General features: G+C 30.4%; 3 protein-coding genes and 1 long non-coding RNA gene across 4 annotated transcripts; 3 read left to right on the forward strand and 1 right to left on the reverse strand.

Moving 5' to 3' along the window:
- The first annotated feature begins 7339 nt into the window (after positions 1-7339).
- On the forward strand, positions 7340-7766 carry LOC148194565 (uncharacterized). Its single transcript, XR_015781799.1, has 2 exons — positions 7340-7522; positions 7599-7766. It is a non-coding gene; the product is annotated as an uncharacterized LOC148194565 (long non-coding RNA).
- A 549-nt stretch (positions 7767-8315) lies between these two features.
- Positions 8316-11774, reverse strand: LOC124840934 (Methyltransferase family protein). Its single transcript, XM_047317073.2, has 7 exons — positions 11528-11774; positions 11348-11457; positions 10613-10827; positions 10427-10518; positions 9196-9298; positions 8924-9066; positions 8316-8643 (listed from the first exon to the last, which is right to left on the reverse strand). The coding sequence occupies exons 1-7, from the start codon at positions 11738-11740 to the stop codon at positions 8503-8505; spliced, it is 1017 nt and encodes a 338-aa protein (XP_047173029.1). The 5' UTR covers positions 11741-11774; the 3' UTR covers positions 8316-8502.
- A 3631-nt stretch (positions 11775-15405) lies between these two features.
- LOC124840933 (uncharacterized) lies at positions 15406-16388 on the forward strand. The gene is made up of 2 exons (XM_047317072.2): positions 15406-15657; positions 15791-16388. The coding sequence occupies exons 1-2, from the start codon at positions 15551-15553 to the stop codon at positions 16038-16040; spliced, it is 357 nt and encodes a 118-aa protein (XP_047173028.1). The 5' UTR covers positions 15406-15550; the 3' UTR covers positions 16041-16388.
- Positions 16389-22452: 6064 nt separating this feature from the next.
- On the forward strand, positions 22453-25040 carry LOC124840928 (Nucleic acid-binding, OB-fold-like protein). The gene is made up of 6 exons (XM_047317068.2): positions 22453-22712; positions 22858-22932; positions 23023-23111; positions 23349-23433; positions 23548-23629; positions 24570-25040. The coding sequence occupies exons 1-6, from the start codon at positions 22542-22544 to the stop codon at positions 24659-24661; spliced, it is 594 nt and encodes a 197-aa protein (XP_047173024.1). The 5' UTR covers positions 22453-22541; the 3' UTR covers positions 24662-25040.
- The last annotated feature ends 177 nt before the right edge of the window (positions 25041-25217 follow it).

The following is a 25217-nucleotide window of genomic DNA, read 5'->3' on the forward strand; positions in this document are numbered from 1 at the left end:
CCAAAACTTTCAGTATTTCGCAAGGTTTTTCCATTAATGTAAGCTTATGAAATTAGTCATACTGTATAGAGATGCTACTTTCTCCATTGATGTTGACTCTTGGGGTAAACATATTCACTATAGCAGACACAAGCTGTGGAGAAAGAGTAGTTAAAGTTAGAAATGATCGTTTTTACATTTATGCTTAATTCCAAGTTAAAACCACACGTTATGAGGATTTCGTGCCATACACACATAAAACAAGTTTCTGTCAAGAAAATCAGTTCCAAAATTCATCAGAAGCTGTTCGAAAATTAGCTACTGCAACAAATAATGCAGACTTAAGAACAAAATCTCAGCAATAAACTTCCCCTATCTGTATTCATGATTTAGTAGGTATGCATTACATGCAACCCAATAATTCAAGAGCCCCTTCACGCACGCGACACAACAGTATGGTTTTCTCGAATGTGCCTGTCTCTACTGATATAGAACATGGCTGGTGCTTACATTGAAAACTTCACATAAAGTTAATTTATAGAATTTAAAATAAGATCAACAGTAAATTTTTATGCATATACATGTATAACTTAGTTATTGTAAATTTGTCCATGAAAAAAAATGAGGATATTAAAGAGATGATGTTGAGGTGATTAATTTGGAAAGATTTTGTTGGGTGAAGGGATCTTAGAGTAAGCAACATGGAGGATCCAATTCACAAGGCATCACGTGCCAATGTTGATGAAACCCTAATATATTATTCATGTGCTTACTCATTTTTGCAACATTCTAAGGGTAAAGTATGTAGATATGCCTTGCTGGATCCCATTTAGGTCTGACGAAACAATATTCAAATTGCTTAAAGTAACGATAACACTTCAACAAAGACTTGCCAACCAATGCTTTATCCCCTTTTTTTCCTCCAAAATTTTCTTCATTTCAGCTGGAATTTTTGCTCCAAATGTACCAGTGATGATGTGTGAAACTCTACAAACCAAATTAGTTGGTAGGAATATAAGTGTGAGTCTAAGTTTCACATTGGATAGAAATAAAAGTAGAACATTGTATAAAAATAAAATACCTATATAATCCATGACCTTAAGATTGAGTAGAGAATGATGTCAATCCCTTATGTGGTTGGACTTAGATCTCATTGGTGTTGGTATCTCTTAGTGAACCTCCTCCTCAATAAAATCAATAGTGATATCAGAGTTAATGGTTTGTCTTGGTGACCAAGTTTTATATAAAGAGTTACGTTATATATATAGTTGGACTAAGATATTATTGATGTTTGTGTCTCTCAATGAAACCTCCTCTTTGATATATCCAACACTGATTAATTCCACTTTATGAATTCACAGGCACTCATAAACATTAAACATTTTATATAGCACAAGTGCTCACATGTTTAAAGTATGTAATATAAAAGAAAATTTTGATAGTGGTTCATCATTGATTAACGGAGCTATTCGGTATGAATTGAAAATTGAGTGAATGTCCGAAATTGATTGTTAAAGTACTGGATTCTTTAACTATTTTTTAATTGACAACGTGAAGTAGCCGTGAAGTACACGGCTATCCGTAGGTTGTTTAAAAATAATTTGTAAAACAGTTGATTTTACATCGCAGATATAATATCGATCGTCGAAAAACTAATATACAAATCGCTTTGACGGTAGTTTTATAAATACTAAATCATTTGGAATATAACGTTGTATTTTACTATAAGACAAATCATATGCTATTTATTAGTGTTTAGAATAATTATAAATGAAATATTGTGAAAATTTAATTGAAAAGTTAAGTCTCACGGCTGAATAAAAATTAAAAAACTGAAATAAATTCATAAATTATTAAGATTTTAGGTTGGAAGAAAGTAAAGTGTAGCATTGTCGTATTATCTTTTATAAAATCCATTAACAAATGTTTAGTTTTAATAACCGATTTTAAATTATATCAAAATTTTCATGACGGAATGTTAGGTAAGTGTCTCACCCTATAACTAAGAATATTCGTGACTAACTCAAATGAAAAGTATTAATGTGAAAAGATTCACATTTAAAAATGAGATTGTTAGAAATGTAAATCTGAATTTAAATTTTATATTATGTCAAAAGATTTATTTGAAAAATGAACTATTAGGAATTACAAAAAAAAATTAAATGTGACTTAATATGTCTGTTTTGGTTAGTGGGATCGAGATTATAAGTATTTTAAGTCTTGTATGTTCAATGTTTGTTTGTGTCACTACTTGTCCTTTACTTTGTACAATTGTACTTGGAGCTGATGTCAAAATTAACAAAAATTCGGCAAGGTGAGTAATAAACGCGTAATTAATGTAATCAATCTTATTATCTCAAACTTGTATTTATAAATTTTAAAATGAACTTGGAATTAGTAGTGACTTAATTACGATTCAACTGATAATGATCGTGTTTTGACTTAAGTTAATTATCATTAATTTTAATTATTATTTAAGACTGTCCACTCAATGCACATTTAAGACTGGTTGGACAATATAGTCCTAGAATGGTTGTATGACCATACAATACAATTTCTTTTTATGAAAACCTATCATTCTTAATAATACAAATTCCACTAATTAGTAAGGATTGTTCATGTATATATAAGGAAAGTGGAACATGACCTTGGGTTATTGAGCTCCCTTCCTATATGGAGAATATGACCAAATAATGGAAACTATTATGTTTGACTTTATTTTAATGGAAAGGGGTTATATTAGTAAGGAGCATAAGAGTCACTTGAAGAAATAGAAAAATCAAGTGAGAGAGAAAGTCTTTTCTGCTTCACAAAAAGTCTGCATTAGTGTTCTGGTTGTTGTGAAATTTTGAGGGAAAATAGTTTCACATGAATAGGTTTGTCTTCTTTGTTTTCATTTGTAAGTATTTAAGTTTAGTTAGTTTGACCTACTGAAAATACTTATTTTCTATTATAGTCTCTTTTATATTTTATTATTGATCATAGTAAATTTTTCACATTAAAAATTGTTGTTTTTTTTTTACTTTATTTTTTGTGCTCTTCATAAATTTTTGAGTCCCAGGAAACTAAATGTGAAATTTTCTTTCATTTATTTGGAAAAATAAAAAAGAAAACATATAATATTTTGACTTAAAAAATACTAAATATAAGAGGAAAATTGCTTATAAAGAACCTGACCTCACGTGGAAGGTTTACCTCTTATAATATACTTTCCTTCCTCACCGAATTATTCATACTTTTCTTCCCCCTTTCATTCACTCCAGTCACATCTTAGCTATGCTTAACCGAATGAAAATAGTTTCAACTGACATAGCAATGAAATTGAATACAGCTTCTGATTTCATTTCTTGAAATTAATCATGCATCACATCATTTCCACCATCTTATCACCAGAATTTGCAGTGATCTTTTCATAAAAATAATTCAGAAAAACTCAAATAATTATGATTATCTCTTTGTTTGATATCGATCATTATTTTAAATACGTAATATGATATGACAGGAGCTTTTCTTTCACATTGGTGTGTTTCTCCACTACGCTGTATCAAATAATAATGTTAAGGGTCAACATTGATGAGTTAAAATATTTGCGAGGAGTGCTTGTTTTTAGTTTTGAAAAAACAATTAAGAAATATGATAGAAAAATTTACTGAATAAAATAAGTATAAAAACTTATTGTTTTTACTTTACTGTTGCTTACTTTTCAATAAATGCGAGTGGGTAAATTAAAATTACACAAAAAGTATGAAATATGAAGGAAAAATAATTAATAATATTTTCAACTTAAAAATTATGAAGTAAAAATACAAAAACTTTATATAATTTCCACTACTTATTCATTTATCTTTTCTCTTTAAATGAATAAGATTTAAGAAGTCATTTTACAAACCTAATAATAAAAAAGATAATATAATTAATTCTATATTGTACATATACTCAATTATGTTATAAAAAATTACATTTAAAAGTATTATATATGTATATATAATTCATATAGAACATTCATAGTCGATTATAATAGTTGATTGTGTATTCTTTTTCCATTTTCTCTATATAAAAATAATAAATAATATTAAAATAATAAATAAATTTATTAATAACAAATAATATCAACACACTTTTACTCATTTCAAGTCTTTTTTATTTATTTTTTAAAATACTTTTACTTTTTTACTTTCTATCTCACCATTAAGTAATAAACTATATTAATTTTTTAATTAAGTTTTAAGTTTATGAAACATTTATTTGTTTTTAATTGAATTTGTAATAAAAAAAAATTCTCTGTTCTGTATTAGAAAATTTTATATTTTTTAATTGAGTATTTATCTTTAAGTTTTGTTTTTATAATGTGACTAATATATTTTTCGTTGATTATTTTCATCTCTAGTATAAAAAATAATTAAAAAATTTTGTCATAAATATCATGATCTTAAATTCCCATATTTCTTAGTATGCGAAGAGTAAAAGGCAAGATCATGGAAAAATAGTAATTACATAGTCCAATTAACAAAAAAATTAAAAATAGAGATTTAATTAAAAAATATATAATTTTAAATATTCAATAAAAAATTAACATAGACTCAACGAAAAATACCTATATTTATTATGAACTTAATTAAGTTTTTTCCCAAATATAAGTAATAAAATAAAAATGAGATGTATTTATGTAAATGAATCTGAAAATTATATAAATGTCGTGTGAGGCGGAAACAACAACAGCTAAGTATCAATAAGAAGAAATGCAAACAAATTTTACAAAAATATTTTGAAAAAGAATAAAGTGGAAAACCGTAAATATCTCCGAGAATTAAGACATGTTTAAAGTAATTTTTAAATAGGCTTGTGTCCAAAAAGATTAAATCGTAGGAAAATATAAATAAAATATAACTAATTTATCCTCTTTTGATCAATTACAAAATATTTAGTATATTTTTATAATTAAGTAATAATAGTAATGAAAATAACAGTAAGAACTCTTAAATAATTTAAGGCAATAATAAGCAGGCACACCGATGGCGTGTATCATGACGGAATTTCGTAGTGTAGTGGATATATAGTTTACCAATAATAGAGGAACCCTATGATAGTTTGACATTAAGGTAGTAACTGTTAATGCATTAAAAGTGGAGCAATTCAACCTAAAAACTTTACCAATAATGATTGGATTAAGATATACTTTAATGTTGCTGAAGACAGTAATTATTTCAGGGAAGTGCATGCTGAGAGTAAGAGCAACTTCTAACAATTTATGATTTATTTTATTCTTGTTTTAGACTGCATAATTTCTTGTGCGACTTTGATTTTACCCCGATAATTGCCAAAAAAGACTTGGACTGATATGATTTATGTGTCTTTTGGGAAAGATTTATTGGACCTTGAGAACATGTATCCTTGAAAAACATAAAGGGTAATCTTATTCATACATATATATATATATATATATATATATATATATATATATATATATATATATATATATATATATATATTTGAGGTCCAGCTCCACATATTATTTAATTATATTTTTTAACTTAAAGTATTTATATATATTATTATATTAATAAAATGATTTATGAAATAAGTGTAGAAGTATATTTTTATTCATCATTAAGCAATTTGCATTAGAACTTTTTTTCACCCATAAAGACAATTCTTCCTGAGAGTTTTTAATAATTAGAAAAAGAACTTTAAAATTATAATGATGATGTATTAATTGCAGTAATGAAAACAAAATGTACAAATTCTTAAGTTTTATTACCAATGAACTATGTTAAGTAATGCAAATTGCAGAAAGGATTAAACATGAAATAATTAACTTAAATGGAGGTGTGCATTACTTAATGACAGAGAAAGTAGAATTTATTCAAAATCATATTGAAAAGTAACAGTAAAAACTTTCTATACAAATATTATATTACAGTAGTCTAACTTACCGGTTGAATTTATAAAAAAAAAAAACAGATTTATCGAGAAAAACATAAATATAAATAAACATAAGTTTAATCACGTAAAGAATTGATATTACTTTTTATTTAAAGTGAGTTAATAGCTATTTATTTTTATATGATATTCTATTTTTTTATTTTTATCAAACGTAAAACTTTGACGAATATGCAAAAGAGGATTAACACCTTACCCTATGTCCCCTCGTCAAAATAGTTTGTATTTAGGGTTAGCACTTTCCTCCAAAAGTCAAACATTACTTACCTTTACCCAATTAAAACCAACCTTGTCTCCTTAAGGTGGTTGAAAGGAAGACAATTCTCTCAAGTAACTACTGAATGTATCACATTTTGAAAATGGTGGGGAACCATCAATATTGCCGCAAATCAATAGACTTAAAATCACCATACCTTGCTAGTCTGAGGAATAGAGATTTGTACCAAAACTCTACTCACGCTAGCAGTCGTGACCAAGACACAAGATTGGTGTCAGTAAAACAACGCGAGTGTAGTTCCAAAAACTAGTTCAAAGCCTCAGTTTGGTCATCCGTTTGAGGATGAGATTGGTAGACAATAGTGTCACTCGATTTAAACATATGTTGTCATAATTTGCAAATGAAAACCGTGTTCCAATTTGATACAAACACTCTTTGGTATCCCATGTTACTTCACCACCATTTGCATAATGCTTCTGTCACCTTAAGACTGGTATGATCAGTCTATAATGGAGCAAATAGTATTTGGATAGTCTATCGATGACCACTAAGATATAACTATCGGAAGGAGGTGAAATCCGTAGCAAAATCTTGTCTGATATGATTTGGATTTGACAATGGGTGTAACAAACCAGCTGAAAGGCTTCAATAGGCTTTGTTCTTTTGTATTTTGTAGTGATTTGGGAGAGATGATTTGAAAGAGATTATTTGAATGAATTTGAGGGTAATTTTTTGGTTGTTTTTTTGAGTGGATTTATCGGTAATTCAGAGTTGATTTGAAAGTAAAGTTTGTGAGAATTAGTGTACGATTTGATTGATGTGAAAGTTTTAAAAAATTTATTTAATTGATAGAAATTAAAAATTACCAAAATACTCCTAGTTATTAAAATAATATAAAATGATAATTGTTAATATTATATTTAATTATAAAAATATTTATAAAAAGTAAAAAATTAAAAAAATATATTAAAATTAATTTTTAAAAAGTAAAAAAGTTATAATTTAGTGAAATGAATAGTATTAATACATGACATGCTATTAATAATTTTTTTTAAAATAACTTAATTAAAATATTTTTTCAAAAGTTAAGATAGAATTAAAACCTAAAAAAAAAAATAAAAACTAACTTAACACGGTTAAACTAAAACGGAACCGAGTAATTAGAACTAGAGTAAAGAAAAACATATTAAAAAGAGGGGCATTTTATAAATAAGAAAAATAAAGTAATTATTGAAAGAAAAAAGGGTTAGCTTAAAAAAGGGTTTTTTGTGGTAAGGAAACAAGATGTAGTGAGAGCAAGGGTTTTTGTCAGGTAATATATGGCGATAGCCGGGCAGTGCAGTGTTGACGCAGATGGGAAGCACGACGATGGAGAAGACGGAGGAGGTACTCCGCAGAGAGATCGATGAGCTTCTTCGCCAATAACGTGAGGTTTTCTTTCTAATGTTTGTTGATTTTGTAGATTACGGAGAGGCCTCGAGATCCTCGAGGTCTTCGTAGAGGTGCCTTGGCGGGCCTGTTCTTCGAACTAATGGGGTGGTGTTCGCCAAACACGAATGCGTCATGAGAGTTGCAAAGAGAAATTAAAAACTGCGATTTTGATTTGAATTGGAATCTCGTTTTGGTTTCAGATTTTTCCTCTCTTCTTCATCTTCTTCACGGTCACGATGATGGCATTTTATAAAAAGATTGAGGGTAAAAAGAACATTTCACCGTGAATCCGTTTAAATCTTCGCAAAACCGCGAGACATGAAAAATTCCTATATCTCGCAAATCAATTTTCACAAATCCTTTTATGTGAACGCGTTTTTTTATCGCAAATTTCTGTAAACAGGAATTTCCCACAAGCGACCAGACACTTGATTACCCTGGAACTATTTACCACATGACACGCTCAAGTTATTGTGCTGGCCTTCATTTTGAGTTGAAAATGCTTCACAAATTTCCTCATATAGTACTATTGTTTTATTAGTCGATTATAGTTTATTGTTTTCTCGTAGCGACAGTGCCTGTAAATCTTGTAAGCGTACAAGACTTTTGGTTGTAGATTTGACGCCCTCGTTTAATCTTGACCGTATATTTCGTGATTAGTAAAATAGTTTTTTTAAGGAAAAGAAAAAGGCGGCTCCCCAAATTTTCATTCAATACAATGTAAAAAGTTCAAAAATAGATTAATCTGTACTGCAACCATGAGATCAATATTTGCTTTTCCAAAAATAATCATTTCAGATTTTCCAGCGTACCAAAACTTAGGAGCGAAAATAAAGGACTACATAGACCAAAAATTTCTTTTCTACCTGTTTCTCTTGTATACTCTTCAGCGTAGCACAAAGTAATCAATGATAAACTTGAATAAGTGTACATTTTCATCTCACTTCGGAGCACACCAAGGGAGATTTTTCATTTCTCAGTGCAGGTTTCTGGAACTTCCCGTGAACCCACACTCTTTGCATGCACTTCCCTTTCTGCCGATTTATAGACTTAACACAACAGTAATCAAGCTCAAGCTGCAGAGTTTATAACATACAAGCAGAGTATAATATGTCAGAAAGACACATTCCAGACATTGAGACTCGAAAAATTTTACAGGAAGACTGACGAAAGATGGAAGGTTCAGAATCATGAACAAACATTGTAACAGTCAACAGATTCTAAACTCAATCCACACACTTAAGAAGGATTAAACTTTGTGCAGGAACACAAGTCATACTAATGTTTCTATTAGAATATAATTAGAAAACAATGTGTTATGTGAAAAGTTTTTGCCCAATAAAAAGAGATAAGTACCTCAGTGAAGCCTGCACCCAAAAATAGGTTCCGGACAGCATCTAAACAAAAGAAATATGACCTTGTTCCATCTGACCGCATGTATTCCCTGAATCCCACTCGCTTGTCCCGCTCAAATCGAAGCATGGTCATATCATAGAGGCCTGATTATAGGAGTAAAGTCATTTCCAGCATCTTAGGTTTCTAAAGATCGACAGACATAAAGGACTACATATAACTAATGATTTTCCTAAAAGCTCCACACAGAGTAAGTTTGCAAGTTTGTTTATTACCATAGTCCCTGAAAAAAACCATGCCTCCTGGCTTCAACACCAAAAAGCATTCTTTGACAGACTTTGGCATCCTTTCAAGCGGTACTGCTGATAGAGTAAAGATCTGACATGGCACATCAAAATACGCCAAAAATGAGAGGTCGTTAATTTTGAACTTACCATATTCAAACGAGTCAATGATATAATCAAAAGATTAAAGATAAAGTTGTTTGTGTATGCCAAAGAATCTAGAGAGCTAATATAGAACGATTAAACATCACTAAAGGCTAAACAATAGAAGTCTTAGAAAGTTAAAGCATGCACTAAACCAGCTGAAAAATAAGAGTCCCAAAGTAGAGTTAAACCTACATAGGAAACAATTGAGGTAAGTGTGAATGCATGTATACTCCAAATTATAGCTATGTAGAGATAAGGAGCATTAACCCCATAATGAAACAAGAAAAAGATAAGGGGCATGACAAAAAAAAGTATGTTCTGGTTCAACAGCTTAACAAAATCCCATAGGTAGCAAAATGGGAAATGAATAGAATATGGGAAAAGAAAGAATGCAGTATATGTTATTGGAGAATGAATGAACAACGAGTACTTCTTTTAACAAACAAAAGAAGCAGCTGACAAATTAGAGCCACATGTAGATCACAAGGACGCCAGAAAATAATAGATTAAATTGGTATTAAAGCTTGAATGCGTGTATCTTCCAAATCAAAACTATAACAAATATAGAAAAGGAACCTTCCGGAGCTTAATGAGAAGACAATCTGCAGTCTAACCACTTTCATAATCCTCATTTTCAAGAATATGTAATTCAAAATACTAAGATTAAGAAAGCAATTTATTAGCCTGAATAATCATAAAATATTTCATTTTTCCCTTAACCAAAATACTCAAACATTGCCCCTACATCAATGTGATCGCATTTTCTCATTCGACTTAGTAGAGATAGATAAAGTTGGGATAAAAAATAAAAACTTCAATTTTCTAAAATGACAGATAAAGTGAAAAAACAGAAATATTCAAAAACACATTTTGCAATGGAGGGTCTGTCAGTTAACATATATTGCTAGGTTGGGATTCGGAATACGCTGTCAAAGAGACATTGTGAAAAAAGAGGCTTTTGAAATAATATATTACATGAAATCCAAGGTAAAGATTACGGCTCTAACACATTCTCATGCTCTGGAAGCACCATATCATTGTACTTAAGGTAATTTTAGAGGAGAAAAGCTCAGACCAATGTTACAAAATCTACTCCGCCAACACAACATTCAACTTCTTCTGATGGATATGGATTGGTAAAATGCAGTCCATTACCCTCTCTGACATCTGGATAGAAACAGAAAGAACCAAGTCTAACTTTTTATGAAGCCATTGCATAAATCAGAACAATTCAACAGCATAAAAAGTATAGCAAAATAACCTGACAAACAGTATGACTGCTTTTGTAAAAATTTATCTCGACAAGGGTCGCATGCCAACCAGTTTGGGAATCCACCAGTGGAAAGATCACAACAGAATGTACGGAAACGATGTTGAAAGGATGCAACTGTGGAGGCATCACTTATAATCTCGTTAGCCCTCTCAAGAGTCTCATCACTACAGTCGCATGCATAAACAGTCAAATCCTTGTTGGCCCTGCACAGGAAAGCTTCATAAGAATTAGAAAACAGCAAGATACAAAATAAAAGGCCATCCCAAAATGACCAAAAGTAAGTTGTTGGTTTTAATCTTCAAATTCAGAAACTACAAATGACCCAAAACCACTATCATGCAATCGTAAACCACCAGCTTCAAAAGCAAGCAAAAGTTCAGAAAAGTCAATCATACACTAATAGAAAACAATTCAAGATTAATTAACTAGTGAATTCAGGTGACCGTTTGCATAATTCATTTCAAATAAAATTTTGGTTAAAATTGCTTTTGCAGTGATTTATGTTTAGATTTTTTTTTTCCTAAAAAGAAGTCAGAAGAAAATTCAGTCCACAGTTTTTTATCCAAAGGCAAACGCTGAAGTGTCTTAAAATCACTTTAGTGGGTATTTGAACACTATTTGAGCTGAATCCAAACACAAACTTAATGTACTATCGATAAATATGAAATAAATAGCGGTGCGTGACGCAGATGGGAAAAGAGAAGAAAAAGGCGAAGAAAGAACCGTAGAATAGGAAGAGCAGTGCTGCCATTGCCGCAACCAACTTCCAAAAGCTTGGAGTTTGGGGGACGGGAGAGTAATTCTGGGAACTCCTTCAACAAATAACGTCTTTCCTGAATGGCAAGAAGCAGTTAGGTTTGGGAAATTGAAAGCGAAAAATGCGTAGAGGAAAAGGGAAGGGACCTTGAAGAATCTTCCAGATGCGTGACGGAGGTGAAATTGCTTCCATGCTAGGACGTCTGATTCGGGTGGATGAGACGATGACGAAGAAGACGCGGATTCAAAGTGGTAGGCATAGGAAGGGTTTGCTTCCACCTCTGCTCGTAGGTCTTCCCAGTGGAAGTCCTTGCAGAAGTATTGTGCTTCTCCTTCACTGCTCGTTGTCCCTTTTTCCATTTGCTTTCCACCTCTTCCTCTCTCTAATTGCCCAATGGGTTTATTAAACCCATTTTGGTTATTATTTTATTTTAAGTGTCATTCTTCTTCTCCTTCTAATTGCCCAATGGGTTTATTAAACCCATTTTGGTTATTATTTTATTTTAAGTGTCATTCTTGATTTTTGTTTACAACACTCATTTTAATAATTTTTGTTTGTATTTTAAACTTTTAATATTTGAGAAGTGTTTTTTTAATATTCAACTTCATTCCACTTAATTCATCTCAACTTTTGTGTTAGGTTAGTTTATTGGAGCATTTTTTATTTTGAATTTGTCTATTTTAATTTTTTGATTTGAGTTTATTTGTTTTGATCATCATCCTAAGTTGATTTCTCGACTTTTAACCTTAGTCAACTCGTCTCGACCTTTGACATAGTTTCAGTCCATCTTAGTTTTTGGTAAGCTCTTGACCTTTGGCTAGGTCAGCCCATCTTTATACTTGATTTAAGAGAGTTTGTCTCAATTTTCAATTTCAAATAACCCGTCTCACGACCTATGTTGATTTTTCTTAGTTTTTGGCCTGAGATGACTCCACTCAGTATATGATCCAAGCGAAAGATATTATTTTTTAAAATTTTGTAATTGAGGAAATTTACCTTAACTCTGATCCTAACCCACTTGAAAATAAGTTTCAAGAGTTGAAGCTTTTCTTAATCTCTTCAATTGGAATCTCTTTAACACTTTGTTCACTTTAATGGATTTGGGAGAGAGTGATTGAATGGATTTGAAAGTAAATTTTTGTTGTTGTTTGTTTGAGTGAATTTGGATGTAAGTGAAAATGAATTTGAAAGTAACTTTTTTTAATCGGTCACATCAATCAAATCCTACCATAATTCTCACAAACTTTACTTCCAAATTCACTCTCACTTACCTCCAAATCCACTCAAATAAACAAAAAAAATTTATCTTCAAATTCATTCAATTACTCTCCTCCAAATTCATTCAAGTAAAGAAAGCCTAAAGGAAACTTTTTTAAAAGTAAACTAGAGTTTGTGCGGATCATAAATCAAGTTGAGAACTTTAAATGTGGAAATAACTATTTTTTATAAACGTGTTCATGTATTAAAAAAAATCACCATGTGTTGTGTAATATCGTATATGCAAATAATTAAGAAAATATAAATTACGAAATACACTTTTAGAAAATTTGTATTAATGTAGCATTGAAATGTTATTTACATGTTAAAATAATCTAACTTTCTTCATGATGTTAGAAAACGATTTTGTTGTTTGTACAAAAAAAAAAAGAGTACTTCTCTTAACGTGAAAATAGTATAGTAACTTAGTTATAATTATCAATACAAATTGTAATAAATTCTAAAGTTTTTTAGTAATATTATTAGAAAAGGATAAGTAATACTTTGATTTTTTATGATTTAACATGTTTTTTTGAATTTGAGAAAGATCCAATTCAATAGAATTTATTATTATTATTGTTTATGCTGAAATAGGATGATGATATTTGCCTACGCTCCTTCCGTACTGAACATTCTCCTAACTCTAAGCTCCGACAAATCGATCGGCCTTATAGTCTTGTAATCATGCGTGTCGGGCGTCTTTGTTCCTTCCTTCAGAATATTAAACATTGAATGTGGGTGACCTACGGAGGATATTTCGACACTCAAGTTAGAATTTTTCTCTCTAGGTCTTTTATAATTAATAATAAGTCAAAAGTCCTTATACATCGAAAAAGTAAACCCCTATTTAGAGTTTAAAAGAATCTGACCAATTAATTACCTCTTAATTATCATTAATGCAAACCTTAACCGCTTAACAGTAGTAGTTGTGACATTAATTGTGCCTTAACTGTGCTCAACGATTGTCGAGACCGAACGACTCCGAGACGTATTCTTGAACGTCCATCCGCTCGGTTTTGCTCCTACAATTTGCCACCCTTACCAATCGATTTAGATTCAAATTGATAGTAACAATTATTAATATATATATATATATATATATATATATATATATATATATATATATATATATATATATATTTTGAATGTGTAATAATTTTACTTGTTATAATTTGAGTTTTACTTTTAAATTGGTACCTCAGTTAAGTTACTCATATTGCTTTATAAAGAATTATTGTAGCTTTATATCTATTTCAACATGAACTTTAGTTTTTTATTTAACATTCAATAACATGATTAATATAGTATTAGTTGTTTTATTAATTATTGAATTGTTTGCTTCGACAACCTAATTCTTATTTAAATGATTAATACACATATACATCAGTTTTTATTTTCTCGAATGAAATTTTAGTATAGATGCATCTTATTTTGTTTTCTACTTGATTATAATAATTTCTACTTCACGTCACATGGTATGTTTAAAAAGTTCTACAGAAATTTTGTAAGAAATGAAGCGCATATTAATCATTATTCGATGAAAAAGTATGAACTCTTTTGATAAATGAATTGATTTTATGATTAGGGTTGTGAAAACAAGTTTTAATATCTGTCTTAACTTGATTTATTATGAATTTGAATTGGATTAAATACTTATTTCGTCCTCATTTTTAAGAGGTAAATTTTTGTTTAGTACCCGGTTTTAAAAATAAAGACATCGGATCCCTATCTATGTTATGAAAAACGACATTAAGTCCATGCTGATATGGTCGTATTTTTTGTCTTCTCTCTTCTGCTGTCCAACTTTTTTCTCTCTTGTTCAATTTTTTCTTTGATGATTTGTTCAAACTTGTTCTTTCTTTGTGGACCTTATTCATATACTTTTCATAACATAGGAACCCAATATCTTCGTTTTTAAAATCGGATACTAAAGAGAAATTCACTGTTTAGCATGAGACGAAGCATTTAAGCCATTTGAATTAGATTAGATTGAAAAAACAATTAAAATTTTAATAAAAATCAATTTTGAATTAATTTAATAAAATTGAAACGGTGATGAGTCAGTTGATTTATTCAGATTAAACACAGTTATGATATATTAATAAGATCCGTTGATTTTATAAATTTCAAGAACTTCTGAAATTAAACAACTAGTAAAAGAGAAAAGCATTGACAAAAGTAAAATATATTTTTTAAAGAAAGTATATATTTTCATAAAAATATAATGTTCTAAATTAAAGTAATACAATGTCGCTACTATCCATGGCAAACAATAAAATTAAGCAAAACCAAGTTTAAAAGTATTCATTAAACATTTTAATGACCAAAATTAAGTAAAGAAGACAAAAGGAATATATAGGGGTGGGTCGTGTCTGTAGCATTGCACTATGAAATATTTCCATTTCCGAACATTCTTCTCAGTTACTGACCTGTGTTTTGTCTCCATTATGTCAATTCTTTACCTAAACACTCTCAAATTCTTATTCCATAACTGTACACTTCCACATACAAATCTTCACAGAATATATCAGTTTGGAGCACGTTTTCACCTGTCTCTTTCCCTAGGGAACTATCACCAAGTTCATGCGCAATAATACTTTTGAAATCACAAGTAAATATTTTTACCTCTCAAAAAACAATTAACAGTTCCTTTCAATTTGTAGTGTTGCACACTGTAGAAAGTTGTGTTTATATATAATAACAACCCGACCAAAAGATTCTTTTTTCTTTCTATAAACACTTTGATCAACAAAAATTCCATTTTTCTTCCTCTGACCAGTGCCCTTTCTATATATATATGCATAAAAAAATCTGACAACAAACCAACCACAGCTTTAACCAGTTTGATTCTGAACTACTGTGTTCCTTCTCTTCTTCTCTCGTGTTCTTCTGCTCAACTTCCTTTATGTCCCATGGCATCAACATCCACACCAAGGTCATGTTCAGAACTAACTATCACGGTTGAACACAATCCTTCCAAATCACGATTAGCCGAGCTGGGTATAAATTCGTGGCCCAAGTGAGTGAAATTTATCAAGTCTTTATCTTTTATCTGTTTTCTGCCTTTCCTTTTTATTGGGTGTCAGAGAATTTCTTTTCTTAGTGTGTGGATGATTAACCGATGGATCTGATGAAATTTTGTGTATTTTCAGATGGGGTTGTCCTCCTGGGAAGTATATGCTCAAATTCGACGCTCAAGAGACGTGTTATTTTCTGAGAGGGAAAGTGAAGGTTTATCCAAAAGGTTCGTCTGAGTCAGTCAAATTTGGTGTGGGGGACCTTGTCACCATACCCAAGGGACTTAGTTGCACATGGGAGGTATCCGTTGCAGTGGACAAACATTACAAGTTCGAGTCTTCTTCCACCCCTACACCTTCCTCCAAATGTATCACTGATATCTGAATGTTATTTTATTGTTTATCGTGCTTGATATTCACTAGCAAAAGAATTTTTAATAAAGGGTTCGGGAGGGGTAGAACTTGAAACGAATATATATTAGGGTTATATATTATAACTATATAATATAAATGTTTGTTTCGAATTCAATATTTGAAGTTGTCTTTGCTTCTGTATATGACTGAAAAATGTATAGCTTATCTAGGAAAGAAAAGAGCATGCATATGTATCATCTCGTGTTTCAGGATGCATGCACTTTTCTGTGTTGCGGATGCTAATTTTGACCGGTCAGCTTTAATTTCTTGGCCATTTACTATTCATGTGCAATAAGAAGCTTGCTTTGCCTTCTCTTTACTTTACATGCTGCAATTATCAGTATCAGAATAGATGCTTGTGTAACAAATAACGATGGTTCTTCTTTAGTTTTGATCTTTGTGCATGTGATCCTAGAACCACAACCTTGAAAATCTCAGAGTTTATGGCATGTGCAAGAATATAGGAGGCAAATGTTGCATGCAGCATATTCTTTATTGATTAGGAATTGATGCTGGAGATTTGCACCGTTGATGTCTAGGTTGACCCTTTAGCACAGAATAAAGGGTACCAGCATTACATTATTTTTTGGGTGAGGGCAACATATCTATATGCATCTTTCAGCTTATTTGCTATTTGTGGGCGCATGAAAATTTATTTTAATTTCAACGATGGCATGCCTTTAGTTTTTGGATAAGAAATACATTTTTGTCTTTATACCAAAGGCCTCTTGTGGGATGGTTTCTCTTCTGCAAATTTAATGGTACGTGTTGTTTTCTTTATTTTATGTGTCATTTGATTTAGATTCTATTGACTGCAATGGAAAAGACTGCATAATATATAGATATGAAAATATTTTTTTAACAATTTTGTTTTCACAACTTTTTTAAAACAAGGTAGACAGAAGAAACATAGATAGAAGAAGCACTCTCAACTCAATTTTTCTCAAAAATAAACATTTCTTCCTTATCTCGAATTTCTCTCACCAATTCTTAATTACAAAACAATAAGAAGCCAACTTTGAAACGAGTCTAGACAGCTTTAATATTTAACAATTTTGATTTCTACAAAATACACGTTCTATTTTAATTAATGCAGTAATAATATTAAATATTACTATTTTAGTATTTTTTATGTTTGTGTTAGATTATGATGTGGTTCATATAAAGACAAGTAGTGTCATAAAATTATTTACATATTTCTTTTAGTATTTAATTTTCTTTTTTCATGTTTTTTTTATCTAATTTTATTGTTTATCAAATACAATAAAATTACACTTATTGATTCTACAAATGACATATAATGATAACTTCAAGCACTGAAGAGAATATTAGGAACCACATTTATTTTAAAAAAATAGTTCATGAGTAGAGTAATTGGAGGTCTCGTCCAAATAACAACATTGCACATGAATTACCTGATATTATAGCTGTACTTAAAATAGTTTTCATCAACCTAGTATCCATGACCGGTCTTTCCACTTAATGAGTTTATCTTTTATAAAATTAAGGACAACAGAGAGAGAACTATATTGGAAGGAAATAGTATATTCAAATTATTAAAAGTAATTAAATTGTCCACTTTGGGATTTTTTTGTGGTATAATGTAACATTCCTATTTCTTCTAATATTTTTAAAGCCATTCAGGTATAAGCAACCAATCATTTCTAATAAAATCTCTCATAAACATGATTTTTGAAATAATTTTTTTAAGTCGTCTAATGCTTAAGTATTTAATAATCACTTTCCAAATCTTATAAAAAAAATACTTAAATTGAATAACCTTAAAACCTTTATTTAAAGGGAGAAAACAAAAATTTATTGTCTTTACATAATAATTTTGAGTCACATGAATAAAAGAAAATTATAACTCATAAATTGCTCCTACTCGTCTATACTTGTTATGCATCCATGCCTACTTTATCATCTACTCCCAACATACAATGATCATGGTAAGTGAAAATCATAACCATTAACAAAAGGAAAAGTTAATATGATAATGATTAAAAAAAATTAATACTTATTTTGGTCTCCTAATTAATTATTTTTGTTTAAAATTATCCTCTTTTTTTTAGATGTTCAAAGTGGTTTTTTCTTTTGTAAAAATAATTTAATTTGATATTTTTTACTAACGGTGTTAAAATCGCTAAGGACATAATGTTCATTTCAGCAAATATTAAATAAGTTGTCAATTTTTTAAATACGTAACAAATAATTAAAGGTTAAATTCTTGGTATTAAATATGAGAATTCTTAATTATTTATAAATCCTAATTTGGTGCATTACAGTTAAATTTAATTAATCTTTTTTCAATTATTTCATTTCAAGGAAAGTTTATATTATCATATGATTCAGTTTTAAGAGTATGAACATTCTAAAAATTTACCCAATTAAATACTTGAAATTGAGAATTATTCATGTGAAGAAAGAGTAAAGAATACATTAAAATATTAAAAAGAAGTAGAAATAATATCATGTGTCCAAAACTTATTTTGTTTAATAAAATTTATGTTTGTGTTTTGTAAAATGCTATATAATATATTAACGAAATCACACATAGAGAAAAAAAAATGTAATAAAGATTATGACAAGAGAAAATATACCATACCGATTTCTGTATCTTAAGAGTATTTCATTTAATAAAATTGATGTTTGTGTTTCATGAATACAATGCAAAATTTGAACCCAATTGCACAATAAAAATAAATAAATGTTATAAGAAACAGGGAAAGTAACTTAGGAATCTAAGTAAATTTTGTGAATATTGAACAAATAGAAACAATGGAGAGATAAAGTAATAACTTAAATTTTTCTTGAAATGAAAGACATTATTTGAATGAAACCGTACAAATAAAAAAAATTGTAGAACATATATAGGCTTGCCATTTATCAAATTTTGGATTAGAAAGATATTTACATTTTGAACAATAATCTCAAATTTGATGTGAGAAACTTCCTAAATAAGAGATGCTGTTGTAAGGTGTTTTTTATAATTAATTATATATTTTTTGAATGATTTAGTTTTTGCACACTTATTTGTAAACCTTCTAAAGTATGATAAATCCCCTTCCTAACTCAATTTTTGTAATAATGTAATTTATCTAAATTTCATAATTTTATTTTATGATTGAATATAAAATTAATTACATATCTTTTTTTTAATTATCTTTTTTCATATTATTTTTTATTTAATTTTATTATTTTTCAGGCACAAAAATCAAATTTAAGTAATAAGAATTACTAAAATAGTGTACAATCACAATGTTAAACACCAAACCAAGAAATTAATAAGAATTAGAATCATTTAAGAAACTAGTTCATAGAAGGAGTAATTGGAGGAGTCATACAAATAGAAACATTATATAATCAAAATTAGGATGAGAGAAAAATACCTTAATAATAAATGGAATAATCAAGTGGTGTTAAAAAAGAAAATATACAATGAACCCTTGTATGAGAATATAAGTAACTAAATAGAAGAGAACCCTACGTCATTGTTGATCCTTTGAATCCCTTCACGCGTCTCTTAAGGTGCGAAACTATTATTGTCTTTAAAGAGTCCTATTTTGGCCTGACTAAATCCCAAACGAGCGAAGCCTTTTTTTCAACTCGGATTATCGTAACAATTTAATAAGTTGACATGGGGAGCATTGTCTTCTCTCTACCATCGTGCTAACAAAGGACAAGATATTCATTGTAGCCACTAACATTCATCATGACTGTTGTTGTTGCTAGGCTCTTGCCAAACCAAGTCTTATTTTTCACCATTGATTACCCTAAGCCACTACTTTAATTTCTAGCGAATCCTTTTTGGTTACGCATTCCCATTTTCAGCGCGGTTTGAGCGTTGTCGTGGTTTTAGGTGCTTTTGGGAATCATGCATGGTGGTTTTGATTGGATGGGTATGGTCTTGTCCTCAGGGTTTCATATTCTTAGGTTTGTTTACATGATCACATACCTTTGCCCTCAACTAAATTATCTCTGATTGTGTGGGCACAAAAATGTACTTTTGTGCAAAAATGCATGTGTTATTCCTTTATCACAATTACCTTCTCCTTGTATTAAAGGAGACATGGATTTTATACATATTGTTAAGGAAGTTTATTTTACTGGTTTGCAAGATTGTAAAAATCATTTGCATGAGCGTATTCTATTGACAAAAGGGGATAAACCCCTTGCGTACTTGCTATTGACACACCTTTATCTTTGGATAATTGTACCATGAATAAGTATCATGACTTCTTTGCTTGTGTTTTAGTTGACATGGATTTATTATTTGATTTACCTAATCAAATTTTGGTGGAAAGGCTTGAATTTGTGATGTGGAGTATGAAAAGTTACCTTTATTTTGTTTTAACTATAAAATGAATGGTCATGACCTATCTAACTGTATATGAAAGTAAAAAGATTCTAATGTGATTTTCGTGGGGTGAAAATAGTCGGTTCAAAAATCCAACAACATAATCGTCTTAAGGTAATTGATGTTTTAGATGGTCCATAAGACTTAATTCTTGTGTTGGTGGAGTATAAGTAGCTGGTAGTGCGATCTATGGTTCAAAAACCTTTCAATAAGATGCAACAACCTATTACTGAGATGCAACAATCTACTACTGTGGTGCAACTTGCTACTATGTTGTTGTTTGTTACTGTGGTGTTATTTGCTACAATGGTGCAACCTACTATTGTGGTACAACCTGTTGTGGTACAATCTGATGTGGTTTAGCTTGTTATGGTGTAGGCTATTACTCAATCTCAACCTACTATCAAACTTGCATCATTGTATTTACCCTTTCACTTGATGATCTTAGTGTTAAGGATGAGTCTTCTCCTATGCATAATCTTGATTCTACTACTGGTCACGCGTTAGTGGATTTTGATTCCTTGGCTGATATGTCCTTTTTAGAGGATTCTAATACTATTGGAAATAATTCTCAAGACTTACAACAAATTTATTCGCACAATAGAAATTCTGAGATTATCTCTAAATCTTTTATGTATGAGGAAGCTTGACTTGCAAAAGGATTTAAATTATATTTTAATTGAGATAATGTGGTGGAAGAAAGGAGATATTCTACTACTAAAAAAATGACGTATCGATTTCAAATCACTGGGAAACCATGCAAGGGAAGACATCCAAAGAAAGTTAAGTTAAATCCTCCAAAACAAGGAATTCTAAAAGACAATCATGAGTTTTAGAGGCATTTTTTATGGAATTTAAGAGGGTTGGTTAATGATAAAACTCTTAATATGCTATAAAATTTGATTATTGAGCACCAACCCAATTTTTTTTTCTTACATGAACCAATGACTTCGTTTAGTTCTTATCATGCTATTATTTTATAGTTTGAAGTTTAAGGTTCTAGTTGTCTTTGATTTTTCTACCAAGGTTTCTAAATTGGGTTAAAAGTGACTTCACTTTTGATATTATTGATATTACTAGCCAATTTATTTCATTTGTTGTTATGATTAATTCTAATGAGCTCGATGTAGCTCCATCTTCTAGATTTTACTACACTTGGTAAAACTTTTAGAGAAATATACATCGTATTAATAGAAGACTTGATAGAACTTTTTTTAATTTTCCTTGTCTTGAGAATTAGTCTTATTGTCGTGTTAGTGTTTTACATCAAAACTGCTTGGATCATTATCCCTTACTCCTTTTTCTTTTTCATTTAGTTGGGGTTTTCAAACCATTCTCTTTTTAGTGTTTAAGGATATGGATGTATGATCTAGATTGTCATCCTCTCGTTAATAGCTATTGGAATGTGTTCTTTTGGTTGTTCTATGTGGATTTTGCAAAATTGAATAATTTATTTTTTTGAAACACACATAGACCGGTGATAGATAATTAAGACCTCATTTATAATATTCAACAATAAATTTTGAATGCTTTTCTAATTTATGAGACTAAGATATAAGATGATTTAAATTCTGTTATAGATTGTTAGGTTATTCCTTGAAAGGAAAAAAACTAAAATGAATGGGTTAAAATAAAGGGATAAAAATACGGTGTTAATAAGTTAACTAATTTAGTTTTGATTCATAAATAACAATATAAATGATTTAATATTTTATACGATTTAATATTTTAGTTGAATGTATTTATTTAGATTTTTTCATAATAAATATAATTTATTTATATCTTGAGATTTATTTGATCCTAATATTTTACATTATTTTATTTTTAATAAATTTTTATATAATATGAATTTTGAGTGTCAAATGTTAAAACTTATAATAATACCAAACATAACCTTATTTGAATATAATCTTTTTAGTTAAAAAATAATTATTATATATTTTAAAAAATCATTTTTACAAACAATATGATTGGAGTTCACGTGTTATCAAGTAAATAAGAAGCACCCCGCCCAAATTGAAAACAATATGTTTATTTTTATTACAGGGCCGGTTCAAGAAGCGGTGAATTTGTAGCGGCTAAGCCCAAAATTAAGTGGAAGGGTTGGGAGCCGCGATGGAAGAAGAGAAAGAAGCAGTGATGGTAACACCAGGAGAAGTGTTGGGAAGAAGCAGCGATGTCAAAGCTGGGAGAGGAGCATACGCAGCGCCTCACAACAACACCGTTTACGCCTCCCTAACCGGCTTCCACCGTACCATTCCTCCGCCGCCGGACTCTCCTGACAAGGTAGGGTTTCGTTTTCCATTGCTCATTCCACGTGATAATCAATCCACCAACAACACATATATTCTGTTTTTGTTAGTTTAATTTGACGTTGAGCTTAAATTATAGTGCCGTACTGTTTCTGATTGTGATTATTTGTAACATGCAGAGGCCGACTGTTGAAGTAACTGGTCACAAGGCGCATGGACCTGTTCCACAGCCTGGATCTGTTGTCATTGTGCGGGTATACATATCTATGGCTACGGCTATGTATCGTCTAATATACTTTTCATCACGCTCTCTGTTTTCAACTGCGTCTCTTTTGATTTGATAGGTCACCAAAGTAATGGCTCGGTCCGCTTCTGCTGATATTATGTGTGTTGGATCTAAGTGTGTTCGAGAAAAATTTACCGGCATTATCAGGTATGCTATTCTTACACCATCAAGTTATATTTTATAGCTTTAGAGACAGTGCCTTTAGCACTTTCAGAAAAAAAAAAAGGGAAGAAAAGGATTAGAGGAATTGTAGTCATCGATTGTAGATATCGTATGCTTAGAGTTTCTTCGTCTTTCGGTTACATGTATTATTATCTTTATACCATGAATTTTATTTTGTTTGACTTTGGGATTCTGATAAGATGAGAGTTGTGTTTAAAACAGACAGCAAGATGTTAGAGCTACTGAAATTGATAAAGTAGACATGCACCTGTCTTTTCATCCCGGTGATATTGTTAAAGCTCTTGTGGTATTATTACTTTCTTTTAAGAGTTTTGATAAGTTCATTTCAATTTTTCCTTAATGTTTTTAAATTTGTTTGTTGCTACTTCAATAGCACCTTAATAACATATGTTTTTGTTAGCTTTCTCTTGGAGATGCACGGGCCTACTTTCTGTCTACTGCAAAGAATGAACTTGGTGTTGTTTCTGCTGAAAGCATTGCTGGTGAGATTTGGTTCATATTTTGGGACTTGTGTGACTGCTTGCTTAATTAGTTTGTTGTGTATTACTTAAGCCCGGTTTATTGTGTCGCACATATCTGTTGTTTGCCTTTATATGTCTATTTAGGGACTTTAGTTTTTCTTCTGTAAGTTTTTCCTTAGAAAAAAGGGGGTGCAATAATAACATTGAAACTGCATTTGGGTTTGACGGAAGCTCCTCTAGGTCTGATACTTTCCACTTTTACAATTTCTGGGTCATTGACTACTGTGGAATATTATCTATTATCTATTATCTATTATCTATGAGGATAGGTCAAGTATTGCTGAAGTCCAAGGGAATATATTCATATTTAAATTTTATTAGAATAATATGATTCTTTGAATATTCCCTACAATTGCATCAATTTGTCAGTTAGTGTCAACCAGTTAAATACAGCAAAAATTATCATTTAAGTATGTGGGAGTAGTTTAATGATGTGGGTAGACTTGAACCTATTATGGCTGACTTGTGATGATTTTAGCTGGAATCTAAATTATCTATGAATAAATGGATACTACTCGAGATGATATTAAAAATAAAATGTTAGATTCTACTTCAACTTTATTTTGGTGAACACAGCTTGAAGTTTAGCTTTTAATTCATTTTTGTATAAATTGTTTTATCATTTTTTACGTGCCTATTTCTGGTTCATCTTATTTTTAGCAAGCACGGGAGTAAAATCTAATAATTACATTGTAAGTTGTGCACATGCATTGGTTGGACATCTATGAGGTAGGGATTAAATCAATGTCTGCCAAATTGAAATAGATTATTTCGTTTAAGCCTATGATTTAATGTGACTGTGCATTGTGGAATGTTGTTTTACATATCAATTTGTCTTTTCCTAGAGAATACTTGGTTGAATCACTTGTGCCTCAATTTGTTGTACATTTTTTCTGTTTAGGTGCAACCATGGTTCCAGTTAGTTGGACTGAGATGCAGTGCCCTGTAACTGGACAAATTGAGCAAAGAAAGGTTGCAAAGGCTGCAAGCTGACTAGAATACTTCATCAAGCAGGAATTTGTTCTCTGTTTTGTAGAAATGTACTAACATGCATTGGTGTTAGGGTGAAAAATTATATATACGTGAACAGTTTTATTTTTAGACATACAGGAATGCAAGCTTGTAGTTTACTTTGCAAGTTGGTCTACTTCTAAAATAGCAAAAACGCGGGATTTTCATTCACTCGTGTTGTGAGCTGGACTTTGTTTCATTGTAAGACATACTTTAATTTTCAAACTGGGAGGGAACTGGAGTCACATTAGACTAGTTAGACTAGTACTTAAATTACAGTTTTTTAGTTAAATGTTGTTGTGTTGCATATGGACTTCTTTAAGTGTCAAGAAATCGGGCCTTGTTTGTTGGATTGCTGCTACTTCTTATACATTGTCCTCTTTTTTCCCTATCTTTTACAAGTAATGTATGATCTAGTCTTCCACCGTAAACCATTTCCCTTCTCCCTATCCCATATGTCTGTAGGTCTATCAGGACATTGTTTGAAAGAATAGGATCATATTTTTCTAGCATGTTTTGAGACCAAGTGTCTAAAGTA

This window comes from Vigna umbellata, chromosome 8 (genome assembly GCF_029865625.1).
Source record: "Vigna umbellata cultivar VRB3 chromosome 8, Vumbellata_1.0, whole genome shotgun sequence".
NCBI lineage: Eukaryota > Viridiplantae > Streptophyta > Magnoliopsida > Fabales > Fabaceae > Vigna > Vigna umbellata.